The sequence below is a fragment of the Anabas testudineus genome, chromosome 15 (genome assembly GCF_900324465.2).
Source record: "Anabas testudineus chromosome 15, fAnaTes1.2, whole genome shotgun sequence".
NCBI classification, from domain to species: domain Eukaryota; kingdom Metazoa; phylum Chordata; class Actinopteri; order Anabantiformes; family Anabantidae; genus Anabas; species Anabas testudineus.
The window spans coordinates 9,615,472-9,633,325 of record NC_046624.1 but is presented as its reverse complement, the minus strand read 5'-3'; the positions used below and the strand labels follow the sequence as shown (position 1 = coordinate 9,633,325).

The following is a 17,854-nucleotide window of genomic DNA, read 5'->3' as shown; positions in this document are numbered from 1 at the left end:
TAGCAGGAGCTGAATGTTGAGTCATTTGTAATATGTGAACAGGTGTAGGGATCAGTTAGCATTTACCACCATTTGCCAAGCTATGAGCATGGGATGACTTTTGTATTTGTCGAAATAGGTTGTTGTAGGAGAAAATGTGGATTCAAACAAAGCAGGTGCCAGTCAAGGTGAAACTGCATGTTTATGTGTTCATCATGAGGAAGTGTCAGTGTGGTCCTCCTCTGTTATCTGTCTGCGCTGTGGCCAGAGACTCAGCTCCAGCTCTCGGAGCTGCTGCAGGAATCCTGAGTTGGGTCCAATGTCTCGGTTCAGACGCACAGCATTTATGGCGTCCACTAACAGCAGGTCCTGGAAGATCATCAGATACGCCAAAACTAGGGCACCAGAGCGGCTCACACCCATGGCACAGTGGACAAACACCTTCCCTGGAAAACACATTTATTGATTATATAAGTTTCCTCCCACTGTTCTCAATATTGTCTACAACTTAACAGGCCCTTAAAAGCACATTGCATTCACAAAAGAAAAAAAAATGTGGAGACCAGATCTCATAATTATGAGATACTAAGTCATAATTAGTAAAATAATGCATGTATCACAATATTGGTTGATTTATTCAACTAGTAAGGGCCGTTTTCACAGCAGATTAGAAAAAATTTGATTTATTTTCTTACATTTCGTTTATTTTCACCAGAAATAAGACAGAATGAACCATCCAAAGTTGACAATAAATGCATTATAATAACTGTTGGGGATCATTACATTGCAAAAAAAGCCGTGTCAGTGTGTCTTTATCCTTAATCTGTGCAGCTCAAATAATTAAATTAACACCATCCAACACAAATAGAACAAATACTGAATGTTGTTGAGAAGGGTTGTTGAAATACAATAAATGCATTTGTGCAACAGCTGCATATATGTTTCTCTTTACATTGTGTCATAATTGCACACTGACCATTTTTCTTAAGAGCACTGTCTATGAACTGTGCAGCAGGTCTGAAGAAAGGTCGGAGGTCAAACTCAGGATGGTCTGCAGCTTCAACACCGTAGTATTCCACTTCAAGGTCACTGTAAAACTGCTGACCCGTGTTGATGTGGTGTCGACCTGCTGCAGCATTCAGTATGTGAGTAACACCCAGAGATGAGAGTGTGGTTTTATCTCGCGCCACAGACCTGCACACACACCGCATACAAACTGATATTTTTTTTTTTACAAAAGTTACAACATACAAAGTGTGTTTTTTCTACTCACTCATCTCCAATATACAGATTTGGCCAGACTTGATTAACGGGTGTCACTGGCTTCCTGCCTGTCCAGAGAATTTGCCTCAGCTCTGCCAGAGATGGTGTTTCCTCCTTCTTGGCTAAGTGACCTCTGTAGCAATACAGATGTGTATGTATCTGTATGTATATGTTGATGTTTATGACTTTGTGTATTTTTATATGTCTTTACAGCATTTGGGCTTGTTGTCGTCTCCTCCTCTCCCTCTCCAGACTCATGTCAAGGCTGCGGAGCTGCTGCAGGAATCCTGGGTTTGGGCAGATGTCTCTGTGCGGCCTGACGGCAGCCACAGCCTCCTGCAGCGTCAGGCCCTCTACAATCATCAGGAAGGCCAGCACTAAAGTTGCAGAGCGGCTAACACCCATCAGACAGTGGACAAACACCCGTCCTGGGAGAGAGAGATTTCTGTTCATCAGACATACAACAAAACATCTTATTCTAGGCATAAAAGTTGGTTGTGTTGGATTGACTTGCCTCCCATTGCCAGTGCAGATCTAATGTATCTTGCTGTTGGGTAGAAGAAAGGACTAAGCATGAAATCTATCGCATCGTCAGCCTCCACCCCATAATAATCCACCGTCATGTCTCGGTAGAAACGTGGGCCTGTGTTGACATATAGATAGGATCCAGGGCTGGGTTTAGGGGGTCCATGGGCAGCATTTACAATGTGTGTAATGCCCAGACTGTGGAGAGAGCCCTTATCACGGGCTGCCACCCTGAAACACAATTCACCGCTGTATGAGTGGAGTCTGTTTATACAGATGCACATATGTGTTCATGTTACTGTGTGTATACCTACTCATTGCCAATGTAAAGATTTGGCCAAACTCGATTGACATGTCCAGTGGGCCGTCTGTCTGTTAGCAGGAACTCCTGCAGGTCTGAGACAGAAGGAGGTTCATATGGTGGATCCCGGAGAGACATACTGACACACACACACAGACACACACACACCGAAAATGCATTAGCCACATCATCAGTGGTAGAGCCAGAGACTGACTGAGCAGACCAACCTGAAATAGGCCAAAACTAACCTGTTTTCTCTGAATCATGTGAACTTACCTCACTACAAGTCAGTACAAACCCGTCTCCTGCCGTGCTCTTTATTCCAACTGTAGCCTGTTTCTTTTTATAACTCTGTCATCGTACACTCATCACTAACAAACACATCCTGCAGACAGTATTCATCCACAGCTCAACCACTTTAATACACATTTAATCCATTTTACAATGCTGAAGTCTTTTTGCTTTGGGCGATAATGTGACATAACCGTGTCAACTGTAACATTAGCTCACTTACTAACTTTCCATGATGACCACAGACTGTTTTGTAACACACCACTGCACAGTATGTGTCTCTGTATCACCACCCAGAAGCAGAGTAGCATCTACTGCTCTGCTCCTTTAAGAAATATGACTGTGACTAAATATACCAAATAACAGTCTCTAGTGACTTTAACTAAGTTATGCCCTTTGAATTTTACTTTTAAGAAAAAGAAAAGACACATATGTAAATGTATGAGAATGGACAGTGTGTGTAATATTCAGACAACACTGACAATTAAAACATCAGCTTCAGGTTACATTAATTAAACATCATAACATGTGTTTAATGGATATGTACAATAGTCAGAAAGCTGTATTTACATAACACGAGGACATGTCTGACATCATGGACAGGTAACATTTGAATAAAGTTTAAATATTAAAATCAAACCTCACAGGAAAGATGACACTGACAAATATTACACAACACATGAGCACTGCTGCTGACACTGTGCAACAGAATTAGACAAGAGAAATAAGAAATACAAATATGGAATTTAAATGTCACACTAATAACTGCACCATATTGTACTCATTCTGCTATCATCACCTATAAATGTTGTCCCTACTGACTGGAGTGGAGTGTAACAGCAAAGAGAGACACATCCTGAGGTGACTAAGGGCAAAAAATGATGAAAGAGCAAAGAGAAAAGAAAGAGAGCTGTCAGAGAAGAGGACATAACCTCCGTTTGAGTGTCAGCTGTCCATCAAGCTTGAGGAGGAGGGACAGGAAGTTCCGGTTGGGGTAAATTGCTCGTCTTTGGATCACGTGCTTCAGAGCATCTCTGAGAGAGAGACGCTGCCGCAACATCAAGTACGCCAGGACTAAAGTGGCAGATCGACTCACACCCATGATGCAGTGCACCAGCACTTTCCCTGCAGAGCACAGTGGAGAAAGAACAATGAGGAGATGTCAAACAGCTGTGGAAAAATCATAAACGCTTGAGGGTCACATTCATGTCCTTTACCACCTTTGCTCTTCAGGGCTTTATGTATGAAGTCAGCTGCATCTTTGAAGTACAGGCTGAGGTCAAAGTGATCCGAATCCTCCGCCGGGATGCCAAAGTAAACACAGGTGTTCCCATAAAAACTCTGATCACCAATGCTGCCCTGCTTGGAGTGCGCTGCGTTCAGGACATGAGTGATGCCAAGCTTATGTAGTGTCTTTCTGTTCTGTGCCACAGCTCTGGAAAAACACATGAACAAAGAGATGAACACAGAATAGAGAGGGAGCGTGAACCAGTGCTATGGTTGATTAAAAAGACTGCATGTGTCTTGTACTTTAAGAGACTTTAATTACAGCTGATCAGTTCCTCTCTTGTTACAACTGATCAATTGCTCTCTTGCAGATTTCAGGAAGGTGTCATGTTTCCACACAGCACACGCTATAAACAGGAGGCACTCACACATTTCCTAAGTACAGGCTGGGCAAGACTTCATCCACTGGCGTGAGCTCCAGGCTGCAGGAATCCAAGATGAGCTCCAGTTCTTTAATGAGCACCAGGTCCTGTTGCTGGTTGCTCCCTGACATCCTCCCTGGAAACAGAGTGCTACCCTATTACTGCTCCTGCTGTCGGTGTCCACAGTCCACCAGCAGAGTCTGCAGCTCAGTGAGGGACATGAGCAGGTGGCTGTTTGAATGCTGCCCGACTCCAAAATTAGCTCAGTGTTCAGTGTGTTCTGTCTGGATGGATGCAGAGTTATTTAATGTTGCTGTTGCATTGATTGGTCTGCTCACTGGTGCCAAAGGTCCTGAGGGGGAAAGACGGGCAGTCTGTAGGTCCTCACTGAGGTCACGTCAGGGGAGGATGACGTGGGAACACAGTATAAAAATATATATGCACAGATAGGAGAAAGTCTTGCTTGTTATAAATGAAGACTTCTAAGTCAAAATCTATGGATCTTGTTTTATTTAGGCTCACTGAACCCTTTGTGCTGCAGTTGTTGGTTCAAGTCTATAAGCTGTCTCAGGAAACCTCTGTTTGGGAAAATCCAGCGTTTCTGTTGCACATGGCGTATGGAGGACAGAAGACTGAGGTGGTGATGGATCATCAGGTAGGCCAGGACCAATGCTGCTGAGCGACTGACACCCACAGCACAGTGCACAAACACCTTTCCTGTAAAACACAAACAAAGCCTCTGGAAGGACAGGAAACCCCACCTACATCACGATTTACAGGAACTGTTTTGTCTCCAGTGGAAACCTGTGAGGCAGCTTGCAGTACCTCCCGATGTCAGAGCCTGGTGAATGAAATCAGCAGCAGGGTAGAAAAAAGGTGAAAGGTCAAATGTTGGCAGGTCGTTGGCTGGGACTCCGTAGTATTTCACTGTGGTCCCATAGAAATCATCACTGCCCTTACAGCACAGTTTACCGTGAGCTGCATTCAGCACATGAGTGATACCCAGCTGCCAGAGCCCGAACCTGTCATGAGACATAAACCTGGTACAAATTGTATGCATTAAAAACAAAATCCAAACAAGTATAAATAAAGGTGCCACAGGATACTCACATGTCCCCCAGATACAGGTTTGGCCACACCTCATCTCCGTGGTGGCAGGAGTGCGGAGCTGATTGTAAAACCTTCTCTAAGTCTTGGAGAGATGGGATCTCCCACCTCTTCTCTGAATCCTCTGTGAGCTTTTCCTCCTCTTCCGAGGTTCGTGGATCACATCCCACCCCTGAGGCCGCACCTGCAAACCACTTTCCGTCAGCCATTTCCAACTTTAAACAGGTAAAACTAAATCACGCCGCTCTATGTTGCATTCGCCTCGGTTGTGTTTCAGTAGCTTCCCTCCACTCTGCAGTGTGACTGTCCAAAGCAGGTGGTGCAGCTTGGCACAGAATCCCGAGTCAAGCTCTCACACTTGCAAGCGTGTTAACTGTTACATAACTGGTTTGAAAACTCATGCTTGTGTAGGTTTTGTGAACTAAAAGAAAATAATCCACACAACCCTACTTTACTTTCCTGCATGTGGAGACGCCTGTTAACAGATCCAGATTTTTTCCAAGTGTGACCAGCAGATGTCAGTGCGCTTTGAGCAGCAGCCCTGCGTGAGCCCTCAGCTCTTCTTTACTGGTGTTGTTCAATAGTGTCTCTTCCTGTTTGGTGTTGCCTAGTTGTCAGAAGCATGTTGGTCATGAAATACTCCTGTCAGTTGAGAGAAAAGCAGACTCATCTCCTCCCTCTGGAAGCGCAGTGACAGTGGACTTTTGGTAAGTGAGGCACTACTGCTGAATAGGATCTTTTAAAGTAGTTTTAAAACAACTAAATGTACTTTATATAACTTGTTTACTCTGCATTAAATAGGTGTCCCTCTACTTTATTTATTTATTTATTTATTTAACAAAGTTGAAAATATGATTTATATAGTGATATAGTGAGAGGTTATGTCTACAATACATTGTGTCCCAGTGGTGAGCACACAATGTGCCCTTTGTCAAACAGTCTCTGTCTCACACACTGAATGGCTTTCTCTCTCTCTCTCTCTCTCTCTCTCTCTCTCTCTCTCAGCTGTGTGTCAGTGCCCAGTGTGACTCACTGACAAACAAGCTGACATGGCACTTATGAATCCCTAAGTAAAGCCCCAAGGGTAAAATCTAGAGACTACAGGGGTTACAAGTGAATTAATCCTCTCTGAAGGACGTGTAAATGTTTAGTATTTACTGTTAATTAGCTGAATCTGATAGTTATTGTCATTGTTACTGTGTGACAGCCGGCTACCATGTGATCCACATTACAGACGGTAAACGACAGAGTTTACAGGTGATGATCACCAGCTTTTCTTCTTTATTTGATTCAGATTCATCCCAATGAGTTACGAAAATGAACCCTCATGCAGCCTAGTATACAAGTAGCATATATTTAATACAGATTTAGAACTGTATGTTATTCTATTGTCACCCGAGTCATTTTTCATGCAAAACAACTAAATGTGAGTATGATGTTTTTAGGACTGCTCTAAAAAAATATTGGAGACGGATTTTATTTTCAATTGAACACTGAGAAGTATCATAAACCAGCTACGAGACTCCTCCATGCGGAAACATATATCTATCTTATTTAATTAGCCTAATGGCCACATAAAAAGCCAGTGATGTCTACTGATAGCTGAAAGCTGCTTACTTGGGGAATTTCTAGTCTGTATCTACTCCTCAATCAGCACATAGACTATCAGCCTTATTCAGCAGTTCACTGCAGTGCAGTCATGTTGGTTGAGCCTCGTAGACCTTTGGAGCTGTAGGGAGTACAGGGCAAGCACGACTGTGGTCAGCTTATCACAAGGTTAAAGGACAAGAAATGAGGAGAATGCCGAGCAAAGAGTGTTTCATCAGCACCTGAGTCTTTCTGTGGGAGAGGAAGTGACTCTCTTGTTTCGTTGAGGGTGGTTAAACACAGTTGCCATAGGCTGGGATTTGTTCATTTCGTCAGTTTTTAGTCATTTATTGTGCAAAAGTGTGTTTTCCTCTGACTTCAACTCATTAAAGAAATGAGAAATGTGTTGCCTTTTCTCTTTTCATCAATTACAGCTGCAACTATTGAATATTTTTATCACTGATTTACTGTTTTAGCCTTGTCAGTCCCAGTTACCCATAGCCCGAAGTGAGATCTTCCAATTACAGTCCAAAGTTAAAAAGCAAATGTCAGCAAAATTTACTCAGCTTATAAAACGTGATACAAAAGAGAAAAGCAGAGTTTTAGCTTTTGAGAGGCTGGAACCAGCAACAGTAAAATGGACTGACTGAATATTTCAGCTTAATATTTCATGTTCATGTAAACTTCCATAGTTTCTTTGGTTGTGTAAAGCTGCTTTGCGACAATTGTAAAAAGCGCTATACAAATAAAATTAAATTGAAATGAATTAAATATTTAAAACTGTTGGATGAAGATGTTTTGGCTCAGGTTTGTCCTTTTATATACCGAACCAATTGATGTAATAAGTAAACCTGTTAATAATTAAAATAATGATTAGTTTGTCTGTTGATTAACTCAAATAATTGTTTTATTTTGAATGTATGAAATGTATGTAAATAAGATCTGTTTAAGCTTTATCGGGAATAACAACAGTAATGAAATGAAGAGGTGAGAAAGAAGCCGTGCTGCATCATCAGTAGTTGGCAAATGGTTACATAAGCTTGTATATTTATTATTCAGGCCTTTTTGTGACATCTCTTACTACATGACCATCTAAGTTGTTCTCATCTTCATCAAACCTCACGTCTTAACATTGTTTATGTCTTGCAGTGGCATGGCACTATCAGAGGATGGTGTGAGTGCCTGGAGCTGTAAGCAGGTGGCTCAGTGGCTGCAAGAAGATGGTTTCGGCAGCTATGTGGAGTTACTGTGCATCCAGCACAGACTGGACGGCATCAGCCTGCTGGCTCTGACCGAAGCCGACCTAAGGGGTCCTCCACTGGGCCTCACTGTGCTTGGAGACATCAAGAGGTTAACTTTAGCTCTCCGTCGCCTCCAGAGACAGAACCAGGCCCAGCTGGAGGAGCTGGGTATCCAACTCACAGACACCCTCTCTGTCAGGCTACCGCTGGATGCCACAGGAGTTGGATGGAGTTGTGATGGAGCGGAGAGGAGGCATAACAGCAGGGATCATTTGTCTAATGGGACTGAGCTGCGGCTGAGGAACGGCAATAGATCTGGATGCAGTTTAGGAACGGTGATGTGTCAAACACACTCCAACGGAAGGTGTAGGCAGCACCTGGCTGGTAGATTGGACCCAGAGGTTTGGAAGACAGTCATTAGTTCCATATATGTCGTTCTTGTGTTTGGATTCACATCAATTGTTATGGTCATTGTGCATGAACGGGTCCCGGACATGAGGACATATCCGCCACTGCCTGACATATTCCTGGACAGGTATGGACCACATACTTTGTGTGTTTTGCACCAATAGTAACAAGTAAATACCTACCTGAAGAATCTATTACCTGTTGACAGTTCATTTAGGCCTACAGGACACTTCTCTGTACTCAAATCAAATCTACATGCTCAAACTAATGCTTCTGTTCTTTCACAGTGTTCCAAGAATTCCTTGGGCTTTTGCAATGGCTGAAGCCTGTGGCCTCATCTTGTGTTACATGTTTCTGTTGATCCTGCTCCTTCACAAACACAGGTAATGTAAATGCACAGATCCTCATGCTTAATACAATGTGTGCAAATAGACAACATTGATCTCCATTTGTCTTTACTTCAGGTCTATTCTCTTCAGGCGATTGTGCTCATTGATGGGGACTGTGTTTCTGCTTCGTTGCTGCACCATGTTTGTCACCTCGCTCTCTGTGCCTGGGCAGCATCTGAAGTGTGCCAGTAAGGTGAGAATCACACATGAGACTGTGCAGATTAGATAATGTTTTCTATTTTTCAGTCTGGAGTTGTTGGTAATGCTCACTGCTGTTGGCAGTGTTGCAGTTTATTTGTGACTCAAAATGACTGCTGTCATATCTGATGACCAGATGCAAATGTGATTCACAGCATGACTGATAACAGCTTTTTGTTCCACAGACATATGGTGATTCGTGGGGAAAGATACAGAGGGCACTAGCGATCTGGAGTGGCTTTGGGATGACTCTGACTGGTGTTCAGACGTGTGGAGACTACATGTTCAGTGGACACACTGTTGTCATCACAATGCTGAACTTCTTTGTGACTGAATGTAAGTGTTGACCTTAGATTAAAACCAAAAGCGGGTTACAAATATATAATTAAAGACTATTTTCAGATGGAGATTAATACACATTTGATGTACAAGTCATTATTTAAATCTGTAAGATGGTAGTTGGTAGTCACTTCACATGTCAGTAGAGTCTTTTCATGGGATTTTCTGACTGTGTGAAAAGCGTAGAATATCATTTGATATATTTATGGTTACATGATTTCTTCCTGTTGCAGACACTCCACAAACCTGGAATCTCATTCACACCATCTCCTGGGTGTTAAACCTGTTTGGTATTTTCTTCATCCTTGCTGCTCACGAGCACTATTCCATCGACGTGTTCATAGCCTTCTACATCACCACTCGCCTCTTCCTCTACTACCACACCTTAGCCAACACCCGTGCCTACCAGCAGAGCCGGAGAGCACGGATTTGGTTCCCCATGTTCTCCTTTTTTGAGTGCAACGTCAATGGACCTGTCCCCAACCAGTATCACTGGCCCTTCAACAAACCTGCCTTCATGAAAACTCTGATTGGATAGTGTGCACAGCCAAAGATCAGCAGCTGCACTGTGCATGGACTGGATTATTAAAGCCTGAACAAGAATCCTATTACCTGAGATGCTGCTTCTTATCTTTGGATGGGTTTAAGTTTATTGTCATATGAGGGATTTTCTTTTACCCTCATTTATATAAAAGATTGTTCTTTATCTTGTTTAGTAATCTTATGTTTAAGGGCATTTTGGCAAATCTGCCCTCTTGCTTTCCTGCTGGGAGTTAGATGAGGAGATGGATACCATGGGCACCTAGTTAGCTCAAAGTTGGCACAGGAAACAGGAAACATGGGGAAACAGCATGGCTCTGTTCGAAGGTAACAAAAAAACACTACAAGCATTTTTGGAACACATAGTTTGTTGTTTGTTTAATCAGTAAAACTGAAAATTCACATACTATTTATTGACTGTGGCTTTTATCACAGTCAATAAATAAATACATTTTATTTTTTTATTTTTTTGCTGTTGCCCTCTGTTTCTAGTCTTTGTGCTAAGCTTAATTTTACCTTCTATGCCTTTAAATGTAAAAGTCTAATTGCACTCTGCCGTATAAACAAAGAAATGTAGTTTACTACTTACAGGGTCTTAAAATTGCACGCACTGACATTTATTTTCCTCTAAACAATCACTCTGCTTTTTTTTTCAAGTTTAAGGTTCACTTTTGGTTTGGGTCATTGTTTCATTGTAAGTGTGTCATCATCACTGACAGTTCACGTTGTACTTCTAAAAAGAGATTTGAGTTTTGTAATTACACTTCCTGTTCTCTACTGACAGAGTTCTGTGTCACTCAGAGAGACTGAAATTATTATTTATCATAATGTCACTAATGGGATAATGCACCTTTCTACATTCACAGTTGAACTTAACATCATATATCTGAATGTTTTTCTAATGCTAATTTATTTCTCCAGTTAACAGTTTTTATAATTATTTCTATATCCTAATTTGATTTTATGTTATAGTTCAGTGGTCCTATCCCTGTTCCTCAAGGTCCACTGTGCTGCTAGTTTCCAACAGCTCCTGTCCCACCAACTGCTGATTACCTGGATCAGGTGTTTACAGTTGGAAAACAGGCAGGTTTACAGACAATAAAGAACAATAAAGGTTTACAGATATGATGTGGAAAATCAGATTTTCTATTTAATTTCTTTATATGCCAGATTTACCTTTTCTTTGCTGCTTTTACACTGTTTTGTATGCTTTTATTTAATAAACTGGATTATAGTCATTATTATCAATTATCTGTCTTTTTTGTGAGTTAGTAAACATTAAACATTACCGTAGGTGAAAAAGTTGTCATCAAGTAGGGAGTAACCTTTCCTATGAAATATTAATGTAGCCCTACATATGAGCTGCTCTTCTCCACCTTAAAACAAATACCTGAGAACAGTTCAAATAAAAATAAAGATACGTAGGAGTTCACACCTTGATATTAAGCACCCATCAGAGAGTTTGACCACAAATAGAGTGACTGAGCTTCAACTGGTCATGGTATGTATGCATCACTTTATAAATAGAAAAGCTATAGATGAGGGAAGGATAAAAAAGCTGTCTTTCATTTTGTCTCATCTTAAATTTTTTTACATTAAAGAAATTATATAAATGTATACTGGGAGGTACACTACAATGTATTAGACATTAAAAATATCAGCCATAGCCAACAATTAAGTAAACCTGGGGTGGTGAGTTAAGCTTTTTATTATTCATATTATTATTTATGCTGTTACTAAGTTGGGGCAGTGGTAACACAACTGGTGACCTTTTCAAAATAAAGATTAAAACTTTACAGCTAACTTTATATAAACAGTGAACGACAAAAATAATCACATATAACCAAAAAGAAAGCAGGTATACATTAGTAAATAACATTACTGGTGAGTCCCTCACATAATGATTAACACATGTAAATACTGCAGATAAGGGGCGAATCATTTGAAATGCTCTGTTAAGTCCTGCTTAACATAAACTGTGAATCTTTACAAATGTGTGTTCTTCCAACTAAATTAATTCAATCTTATTTTATGTAAAATGTGTTGTCTTTGAATTGAAATTTGTTCATATAAATTGCAATGAATGACTAAAATATAGATTTAAATACCTACAATGCAAATTCCTACTGTCAACAAAGCATTATTTTATTCCTTTGGAGACATTACAAGAAATAAGGCATAAATAAAATCTACCCATTTCCTTTTAAGATGTCTTAAAGGGTGCTGCAGAATAAAGTAATTCAGGCAAAGTGCATAAATTTAACTCTAAGTTTGTTGTATTTTTTGTTTTTTTGCTCTATCAGGCCTCTCTCCATGTGTTTGTATGTCTGCTGGGACTGGTTGTCCTGTGTCACTCTACCTGCTTCTTACAAACGTTAAAGGTCAAAGATCCGAAAAACCCTTCAAAAGGTGACTCAATCTGATTATGTCATGTAAATATACAATGAAACAACAGTGCGGTAGCACATTAGTGAAGTGGAAGCTTTTCTCTGCTGTGTTTCATGGAAGAATCAAATGATAGGACTTAACCTTTTATGATCTGTCTTAATGTTGCCCAGCTGTTATGTGTTTACTTAACAACTTCCAACTAAGTGAAACTTATCAAAACAACTGCTATACACATAATTACACACAATTAGTCTCCTGTACATATTTGTTGTAAGTGGGCCAGCAGTTCCTCTGAACTGTGGTTTTGTTTCTTTACTTGTAGGGTGTGTGGATCAGGATGGGAAGCAGCATGACTTTGGCTCTGAGTGGGTGAGAGACTGCATGTCGTGCTCCTGTACGAGCGAAGGCCTGAGATGCTGTGACATGTAAGATTTTTTTTTAACAAACCTTATAAAACTGGTTGTGTGATCTAGTCGCTGATTGTGAGTAGACAAATGATGCCCTGATTTGGACGTAAGACCCTTTGCCTCTCCATAAACAAAGATCTTAAACAACATTTGAGGTGACAAAGAAAAACCATATAAGTGGAAGTTCAACAAAACTACGAAATGCCGTGTGTGTTTTCTTCTTCTCATAATAATATTATTTCTTTGTGTCTCTCAGGATCCTCCCTGTAAGAGGTCCAGAGGAGTGTAAGGTGGTTGTAAATCGGGAAACCTGCACTGTAAACCTGGTGCTCAGGTCAGACAAAACTAAAGACTGCTTCCCTGTCTGAACACACTACAAAGTGGCCTCTACACTGTCATTGACAACTGATTAAAAACCTTTTTCATCTGCCTCAGTTCTTTTTCATTTCGTTTATGGTCTTACTCTATTTTACTAATAAACACTGATCAACCTTGGTCTTTGTTTTAACTGTCATACTTAAAAATGCAGAAAATCCCCCTCGCTGGGTCTCTGTCTCTTTACCAACACTTGCAGCAGGTGTTATTTTCTGGATGTAATTGAATGAATCCACCACTGTGTGACAGCAGAGCTCGGGGCTCGGAGGATCTCTGACACTCTGGCTCCAGCAGCCGAATAATAGCCGTGCTCCTCTCACGGTTGTGTCTGACAGAAACGTTGTGGTTATTATGATGTTAAGCTCCTTCTCCAACTCTCATCTCCGTGGTTTCACACCTGTTCATAGCATCGTCTTCTCTGTCACCTTGGCATCGCAGACTTTACTCAGCCAATCCACGTGAGTTCTCTATTTTTATGCACAATAATAAGGATTTTTGTCAAAGGAAAGTCTTTTCTTGGTTAATCATTTAAGAAATGTATGCTGTGTTTTTTCTTCACTGTCAGCTTGTGTCTTAGTGTGAACTGCTGCAGGTGAATTTTTTGTCTCTACATTTAGAAATGTTTTTGGATGATGCATACAAGCAGATAATATGCATCCAATTTCAACAGGAAAACTAGAAAAAATACAACACCAGGGAGACAATTACGCACCTGGTTTGCATGAACGTTTCGTATACTGTGTGGAAATGTGGAGAAAACCAGTTTCATGACAGCATTTGTAGCTGTAATGAGGCATCACCCACAGTCTCTGACACCTCCAGCAGAGAATAATGAGTCTTAGGTCATTATCTCAGGTTAAGCAAACCACACAGTGCCTGCCACAGATATCCCGCTCCTCTACAGTGAAGGCAGCCAAAAGAACGATTCCAAATCATCCAAGTGACTGAGTATAAAGAGAGGAAAACACTGTTTTTTCAACTACATTTATGCCTGCAAAAGGTAATATTCCCTTGTGTTTATGTTGACAAATAAATGATAGTTAAACATCTTTTTAATATATGATATGATATGAATCAGTGACTGCACAGTAATTGGTCAAGCTGTCTCTCTGTGATTTTCATTTTTAGAGACATTAATTACATTATTTACAAAAACAAAACAAAGGTGATTGAATGAACATGTTATATAGACACATAAAAATATTAAATTGAATTTAAATATTAAAATTGTATGATACTGCTTCAGAAAAACAGTTTATGGATAAAATAAATACATATGTGTCCAACCAATTTACAATGTGACAAAATGTTTTTTCTAATGCTACAATAAGGACAAAATTTTAAAGATTAATAAAAAAAAAAGTAATTGTTGCACAGTGCAACTGCTCTCAGAAAAATAGCAAAGAGAAAATCAAGGTGAATCTGGTGTGAAAAAAATGACACGGAGCCACTTTCTCATTTCCCTGTCAGAGAGCACTGTTGTCACAGAGATGGAGGAGACTTGGCTGAGGCAAAAAAGAAGAATATGATGGACACAGCAGTTCCAGGTCACAGTGTTCCTTATCCTGCAGAGATTTTGCTCTCAAGGGGGCCGATCGCACTGACACAAATACTTGCTGGACATGCAATCAACCAGCATAACATCCCTCCTAAGTGACAGGGTTAAATTTGCCTGTTAATGGGCTACTCTTACTTTTTTTGTTTGCTGGTGTCTGTCGTTTCTCCGCTCTGCTACAGCTGTGTCTTACATCTGGTTAGTGCTGACATTACATTTGTTTTATTTTTTTCTCTCTCTGAACAAAGGATGATCAATGTTGTGCCACCCTGCCTGCAGCTCACTCAACACACTGACAGAGTAGGTTAGTAATGATGCAGCGTGAAGTGACTGATAGCTAAGCGCGTGTGCCATTAATGGAAAGTGACAAGGCTCATTTTCTTAGCAATGCTGGTTTTCACAATACATGGCAGAGGTTTCAGGGGAGGGAGCTAGAATCCATTTTTAGGATTCTGACAATGTCATGCCCTTTTCACTTCGACATAGTGCATCACTCATTGTGTAAATAGACTTCACTCCTGCTATTCATGCATAGTAATTTTACCGTCATTAAGCTATTATGTTCAGTCTTGAACCCTGACTGACTGGAGGACTCATTTGTGCGACGGGAGTTGACACATCTTAGATCTTAAGATGGGAAAAATAAAAGGAGAGAAATAGTTACTGTACGACAAAGACAATAAACTAGTCTGTGCAGTTTAAACTGTGTAAAATAGAGTATTGTGTTCTTTTTCTTTTCATGTTGTGTAGCTTTTCTATAACATAACAGTATTTTGTGAGCAACCAACCAAAAAAATCTAAATTGTATCACCTATACTTTCATGATGGGTAACATCAGTTAACATTTTCCTAACCCGGTGCTTCTATCAAAGAACTGCATCTCTTCTTCACGAGCAGACCCCTTATCCTATAAGAGTGTTTGCTTTGCAAGTAAAAAACATTTTTTCTATTCGTGTTCTATTCTCTTTTGTCCTATTTGTCTCAGATGCCTGCTCTCAGAGGGCTGGGATGGGTGGTTTGATCCTGGGGGCTGGTGACATTGAAGTCCTGGTGAGATGTCCCTAAGTGGCAACACGAACCAATCTTCTCCATCCGCGACAGCTCTGCCTCTGCTCTTCAACAGCTCCACCTCTCAACATTTCCCATCATGGGAGGAGGGAAGAACCAGTCGTGAGTCTGCACAGGAGTGGCCGGGGAACGAGACCCAACTGCTCTCAGACCTTTCTGTTCTTGGGCATGATGAGCATTGTCATATGTCTCCTATCCTCACAGTATGTCTAGTGGTGTGGTACAGCATTACAATGGTGCTGGGGCTGGTGGGGAACGTTGGCCTCATCTGCATCATTGCCCGTCGCAGGGAAAAAGTTAATGTCACCAGTATTTTCATCTGCAACTTGTCATTCTCTGACATCCTGGTGTGTGTGTTCTGCCTCCCCTTCACTGTTATATACACACTGATGGACCACTGGGTGTTTGGGTCACTGTTGTGCCGGCTGGTGCCATTCATCCAGTGTGTGTCTGTGACTGTGTCTGTGCTGTCTCTGGTGTTCATCGCCCTGGAAAGACATCAGCTCATCATTAACCCTGCTGGATGGAAACCTAGCATTCCTCAGGCCTACATTGGAGTTGTTCTCATTTGGATTCTGGCCTCCTTCACGTCCTCACCTTTCCTGGCCTTTCAGCTGCTCACAAATGAGCCGTACGCCAATGTAATGCTGCCTCAGACTCCACTCCAAAACTCCCCCCTGGCTAATGTCAACACATCTCTGCCTCACCCTACCGCCTACATATTTAAAAACTCATCTGTACTTGCAAATTCGTACCGTGCTCTCTTTTCTTATGTTCCCACCTCTCCACATATGGAGGCCTGTCTGGAACACTGGCCTTCCCAGCAACACAGGCTTGCTTACACCACATGGCTCCTGCTCTTCCAGTACTGTGGCCCACTTCTGTTAGTCCTGCTCTGTTACATTAGAGTTTTTGTGCGCCTTCGCCACCGCAAAGACATGCTGGACCGTGCCAGGACACTAGAGAACCAGCGCCTGACCCACAGCCGTCGAATCAACATAATGCTGGTTGCCCTCATCACAGCTTTTGCTCTTTGCTGGTTGCCGCTCACCATCTTCAATGTGGTGTCAGACTGGAACCAGGAGGCTCTGCCCATCTGCCACCACAACCTTCTGTTCTCGCTCTGCCACCTACTGGCCATGTCCTCCACCTGCATCAACCCCATCATCTACGGCTTCCTCAACTCCAACTTTCGGCAGGAGGTGAGAGATGTGCTCCTGCATTGCCGTTGCCGCCAAGTAGAAGAAGAGTGTGAGCATTTCCCCATGTCGACTGTGCACATGGAAATGTCCCGCACCTCTGTGCCTCTCAACTGCAGGAGCAACTCTGTCTAACTTTAATGCTACAACCTGCTGTAGAAGGATGTAGTCACATACACTGTGCAGTTGTGAGACTGATTAATGCTGTTTATTCTACCTTTAATGGCACTACAGTGTTTTTGTCAGTGGTTTGAAGTGAGTACAACGTTATCTCCTAATTATGAAAGGCAGTTGTGAAACATTATACAGTTTCTGAGAATTTGTCATTTTAAACTAATCTGATGCTATATCTGAGTTTCATGTTTTATTCTAACTGTAAATGGTATGTAGGCTGCTATACATTAATTATTGTAATATAATGATTTTATGGTAACAGGAAAATATAATATATGTAAATTTATACAAGGCAAACATATTTTGTATTTAATTATATACATCTGTGACTCTTTTGTTTCATGCATTTAAAATGTTTGATTATACTGTGGTCTATGTCACCTAAAGACATAAAGCCAGCTGAACACCAACATAATTTCATTTGGAATAAACAGTAGATTTTCAGAGACTTGTAAAAACGAGCTATCCTTGAGGCTAACCCTCTACTAAGACAATTTACTGGTTATTGTTTTTTTTTTATATTTAATTTGTCGTGGACCCATAGCTTGTACAGAATCATCTTGTGATAAACTAGACGTTACAAACGACTCATTTTTCTGATAATAACTTTGCACTTATGGCATTTGAGCTGTAGAGTCAGTGAGCTTAGTGAAGACAAACCCAAGATCTATTGTTTATTGTGAATACTGTGACATACAAATATAGCAGTTTATGACACTGTTAAATTATTAGTTTACTTTTGACGAGTTTAATAAATAATATCAAATGTGTTTACGCGTGGCTTTCAGTGTTTATTAAAATGTGCTAGTTTACTATTTCAGCACAAAGCCTGTAATCTTTGCAGATCACTACAACTAACACTGGCTGAGTG

General features: G+C 41.0%; 6 protein-coding genes across 7 annotated transcripts; 3 read left to right on the top strand and 3 right to left on the bottom strand.

Annotated features, from left to right (window-relative positions):
- Positions 1 to 9: 9 nt before the first annotated feature.
- On the bottom strand, positions 10 to 2,373 carry LOC113159059 (protein phosphatase Slingshot homolog 1-like). Its single transcript, XM_026355548.1, has 7 exons — positions 2,345 to 2,373; positions 2,082 to 2,207; positions 1,757 to 1,998; positions 1,454 to 1,670; positions 1,253 to 1,375; positions 956 to 1,173; positions 10 to 425 (listed from the first exon to the last, which is right to left on the bottom strand). The coding sequence occupies exons 2-7, from the start codon at positions 2,204 to 2,206 to the stop codon at positions 193 to 195; spliced, it is 1,158 nt and encodes a 385-aa protein (XP_026211333.1). The 5' UTR covers position 2,207; positions 2,345 to 2,373; the 3' UTR covers positions 10 to 192.
- A 169-nt stretch (positions 2,374 to 2,542) lies between these two features.
- On the bottom strand, positions 2,543 to 4,149 carry zgc:153981 (dual specificity protein phosphatase family protein). Its single transcript, XM_026355963.1, has 3 exons — positions 4,015 to 4,149; positions 3,580 to 3,794; positions 2,543 to 3,484 (listed from the first exon to the last, which is right to left on the bottom strand). Exons 1-3 carry the CDS (start codon positions 4,137 to 4,139, stop codon positions 3,273 to 3,275), a joined length of 552 nt encoding a protein of 183 aa, XP_026211748.1. The 5' UTR covers positions 4,140 to 4,149; the 3' UTR covers positions 2,543 to 3,272.
- Positions 4,150 to 4,505: 356 nt separating this feature from the next.
- On the bottom strand, positions 4,506 to 5,336 carry si:ch211-223p8.8 (dual specificity protein phosphatase 13A family protein). Its single transcript, XM_026355962.1, has 3 exons — positions 5,119 to 5,336; positions 4,834 to 5,048; positions 4,506 to 4,725 (listed from the first exon to the last, which is right to left on the bottom strand). Exons 1-3 carry the CDS (start codon positions 5,322 to 5,324, stop codon positions 4,517 to 4,519), a joined length of 630 nt encoding a protein of 209 aa, XP_026211747.1. The 5' UTR covers positions 5,325 to 5,336; the 3' UTR covers positions 4,506 to 4,516.
- On the top strand, positions 5,259 to 10,982 carry LOC113159328 (sphingomyelin synthase-related protein 1-like). 2 transcript variants are annotated; one of them, XM_026355961.1, is made up of 6 exons: positions 5,259 to 5,340; positions 7,852 to 8,478; positions 8,639 to 8,734; positions 8,816 to 8,933; positions 9,124 to 9,274; positions 9,511 to 10,982. In XM_026355961.1, exons 2-6 carry the CDS (start codon positions 7,856 to 7,858, stop codon positions 9,813 to 9,815), a joined length of 1,293 nt encoding a protein of 430 aa, XP_026211746.1. In that variant the 5' UTR covers positions 5,259 to 5,340; positions 7,852 to 7,855; the 3' UTR covers positions 9,816 to 10,982. The 2 variants fall into 2 exon arrangements, with proteins under 2 accessions (XP_026211746.1, XP_026211745.1); XM_026355960.2 differs by lacking the exon at positions 5,259 to 5,340 and adding an exon at positions 5,382 to 5,822 and having other exon boundaries at positions 9,511 to 10,981.
- Positions 10,116 to 13,098, top strand: LOC113158391 (beta-microseminoprotein). Its single transcript, XM_026354289.1, has 5 exons — positions 10,116 to 10,144; positions 10,790 to 10,904; positions 12,121 to 12,226; positions 12,528 to 12,630; positions 12,869 to 13,098. The coding sequence occupies exons 1-5, from the start codon at positions 10,116 to 10,118 to the stop codon at positions 12,978 to 12,980; spliced, it is 465 nt and encodes a 154-aa protein (XP_026210074.1). The 3' UTR covers positions 12,981 to 13,098.
- Positions 13,099 to 15,597: 2,499 nt separating this feature from the next.
- Positions 15,598 to 17,035, top strand: npy4r (neuropeptide Y receptor Y4). Its single transcript, XM_026356007.1, has one exon. It carries the CDS (start codon positions 15,598 to 15,600, stop codon positions 16,942 to 16,944), a length of 1,347 nt encoding a protein of 448 aa, XP_026211792.1. The 3' UTR covers positions 16,945 to 17,035.
- Positions 17,036 to 17,854: the final 819 nt, after the last annotated feature.

Excerpts from the sequence above, each read along its gene's own strand:
- npy4r (XM_026356007.1), top strand. The coding sequence starts at position 15,598 with ATGTCCCTAAGTGGCAACACGAACCAATCTTCTCCATCCGCGACAGCT.
- si:ch211-223p8.8 (XM_026355962.1), bottom strand. The coding sequence starts at position 5,324 with ATGGCTGACGGAAAGTGGTTTGCAGGTGCGGCCTCAGGGGTGGGATGT. Across the intron at positions 5,049-5,118 it reads AACCTGTATCTGGGGGACAT|GTTTATGTCTCATGACAGGT; the intron begins GTGAGTATCCTG and ends AATTTGTACCAG. Across the intron at positions 4,726-4,833 it reads CCAGGCTCTGACATCGGGAG|GAAAGGTGTTTGTGCACTGT; the intron begins GTACTGCAAGCT and ends TGTGTTTTACAG.
- LOC113159328 (XM_026355961.1), top strand. The coding sequence starts at position 7,856 with ATGGCACTATCAGAGGATGGTGTGAGTGCCTGGAGCTGTAAGCAGGTG. Across the intron at positions 8,934-9,123 it reads ATCTGAAGTGTGCCAGTAAG|ACATATGGTGATTCGTGGGG; the intron begins GTGAGAATCACA and ends TTTGTTCCACAG. Across the intron at positions 9,275-9,510 it reads GAACTTCTTTGTGACTGAAT|ACACTCCACAAACCTGGAAT; the intron begins GTAAGTGTTGAC and ends TTCCTGTTGCAG.
- LOC113158391 (XM_026354289.1), top strand. The coding sequence starts at position 10,116 with ATGGGGAAACAGCATGGCTCTGTTCGAAG. Across the intron at positions 10,145-10,789 it reads CAGCATGGCTCTGTTCGAAG|TTCAGTGGTCCTATCCCTGT; the intron begins GTAACAAAAAAA and ends TTTATGTTATAG. Across the intron at positions 12,631-12,868 it reads GGCCTGAGATGCTGTGACAT|GATCCTCCCTGTAAGAGGTC; the intron begins GTAAGATTTTTT and ends TGTGTCTCTCAG.
- LOC113159059 (XM_026355548.1), bottom strand. The coding sequence starts at position 2,206 with ATGTCTCTCCGGGATCCACCATATGAACCTCCTTCTGTCTCAGACCTG. Across the intron at positions 1,999-2,081 it reads AATCTTTACATTGGCAATGA|GGTGGCAGCCCGTGATAAGG; the intron begins GTAGGTATACAC and ends ATTGTGTTTCAG. Across the intron at positions 1,174-1,252 it reads AATCTGTATATTGGAGATGA|GTCTGTGGCGCGAGATAAAA; the intron begins GTGAGTAGAAAA and ends GTGTGTGTGCAG.
- zgc:153981 (XM_026355963.1), bottom strand. The coding sequence starts at position 4,139 with ATGTCAGGGAGCAACCAGCAACAGGACCTGGTGCTCATTAAAGAACTG. Across the intron at positions 3,795-4,014 it reads AGCCTGTACTTAGGAAATGT|AGCTGTGGCACAGAACAGAA; the intron begins GTGAGTGCCTCC and ends GTGTTTTTCCAG. Across the intron at positions 3,485-3,579 it reads TAAAGCCCTGAAGAGCAAAG|GGAAAGTGCTGGTGCACTGC; the intron begins GTGGTAAAGGAC and ends TGTGCTCTGCAG.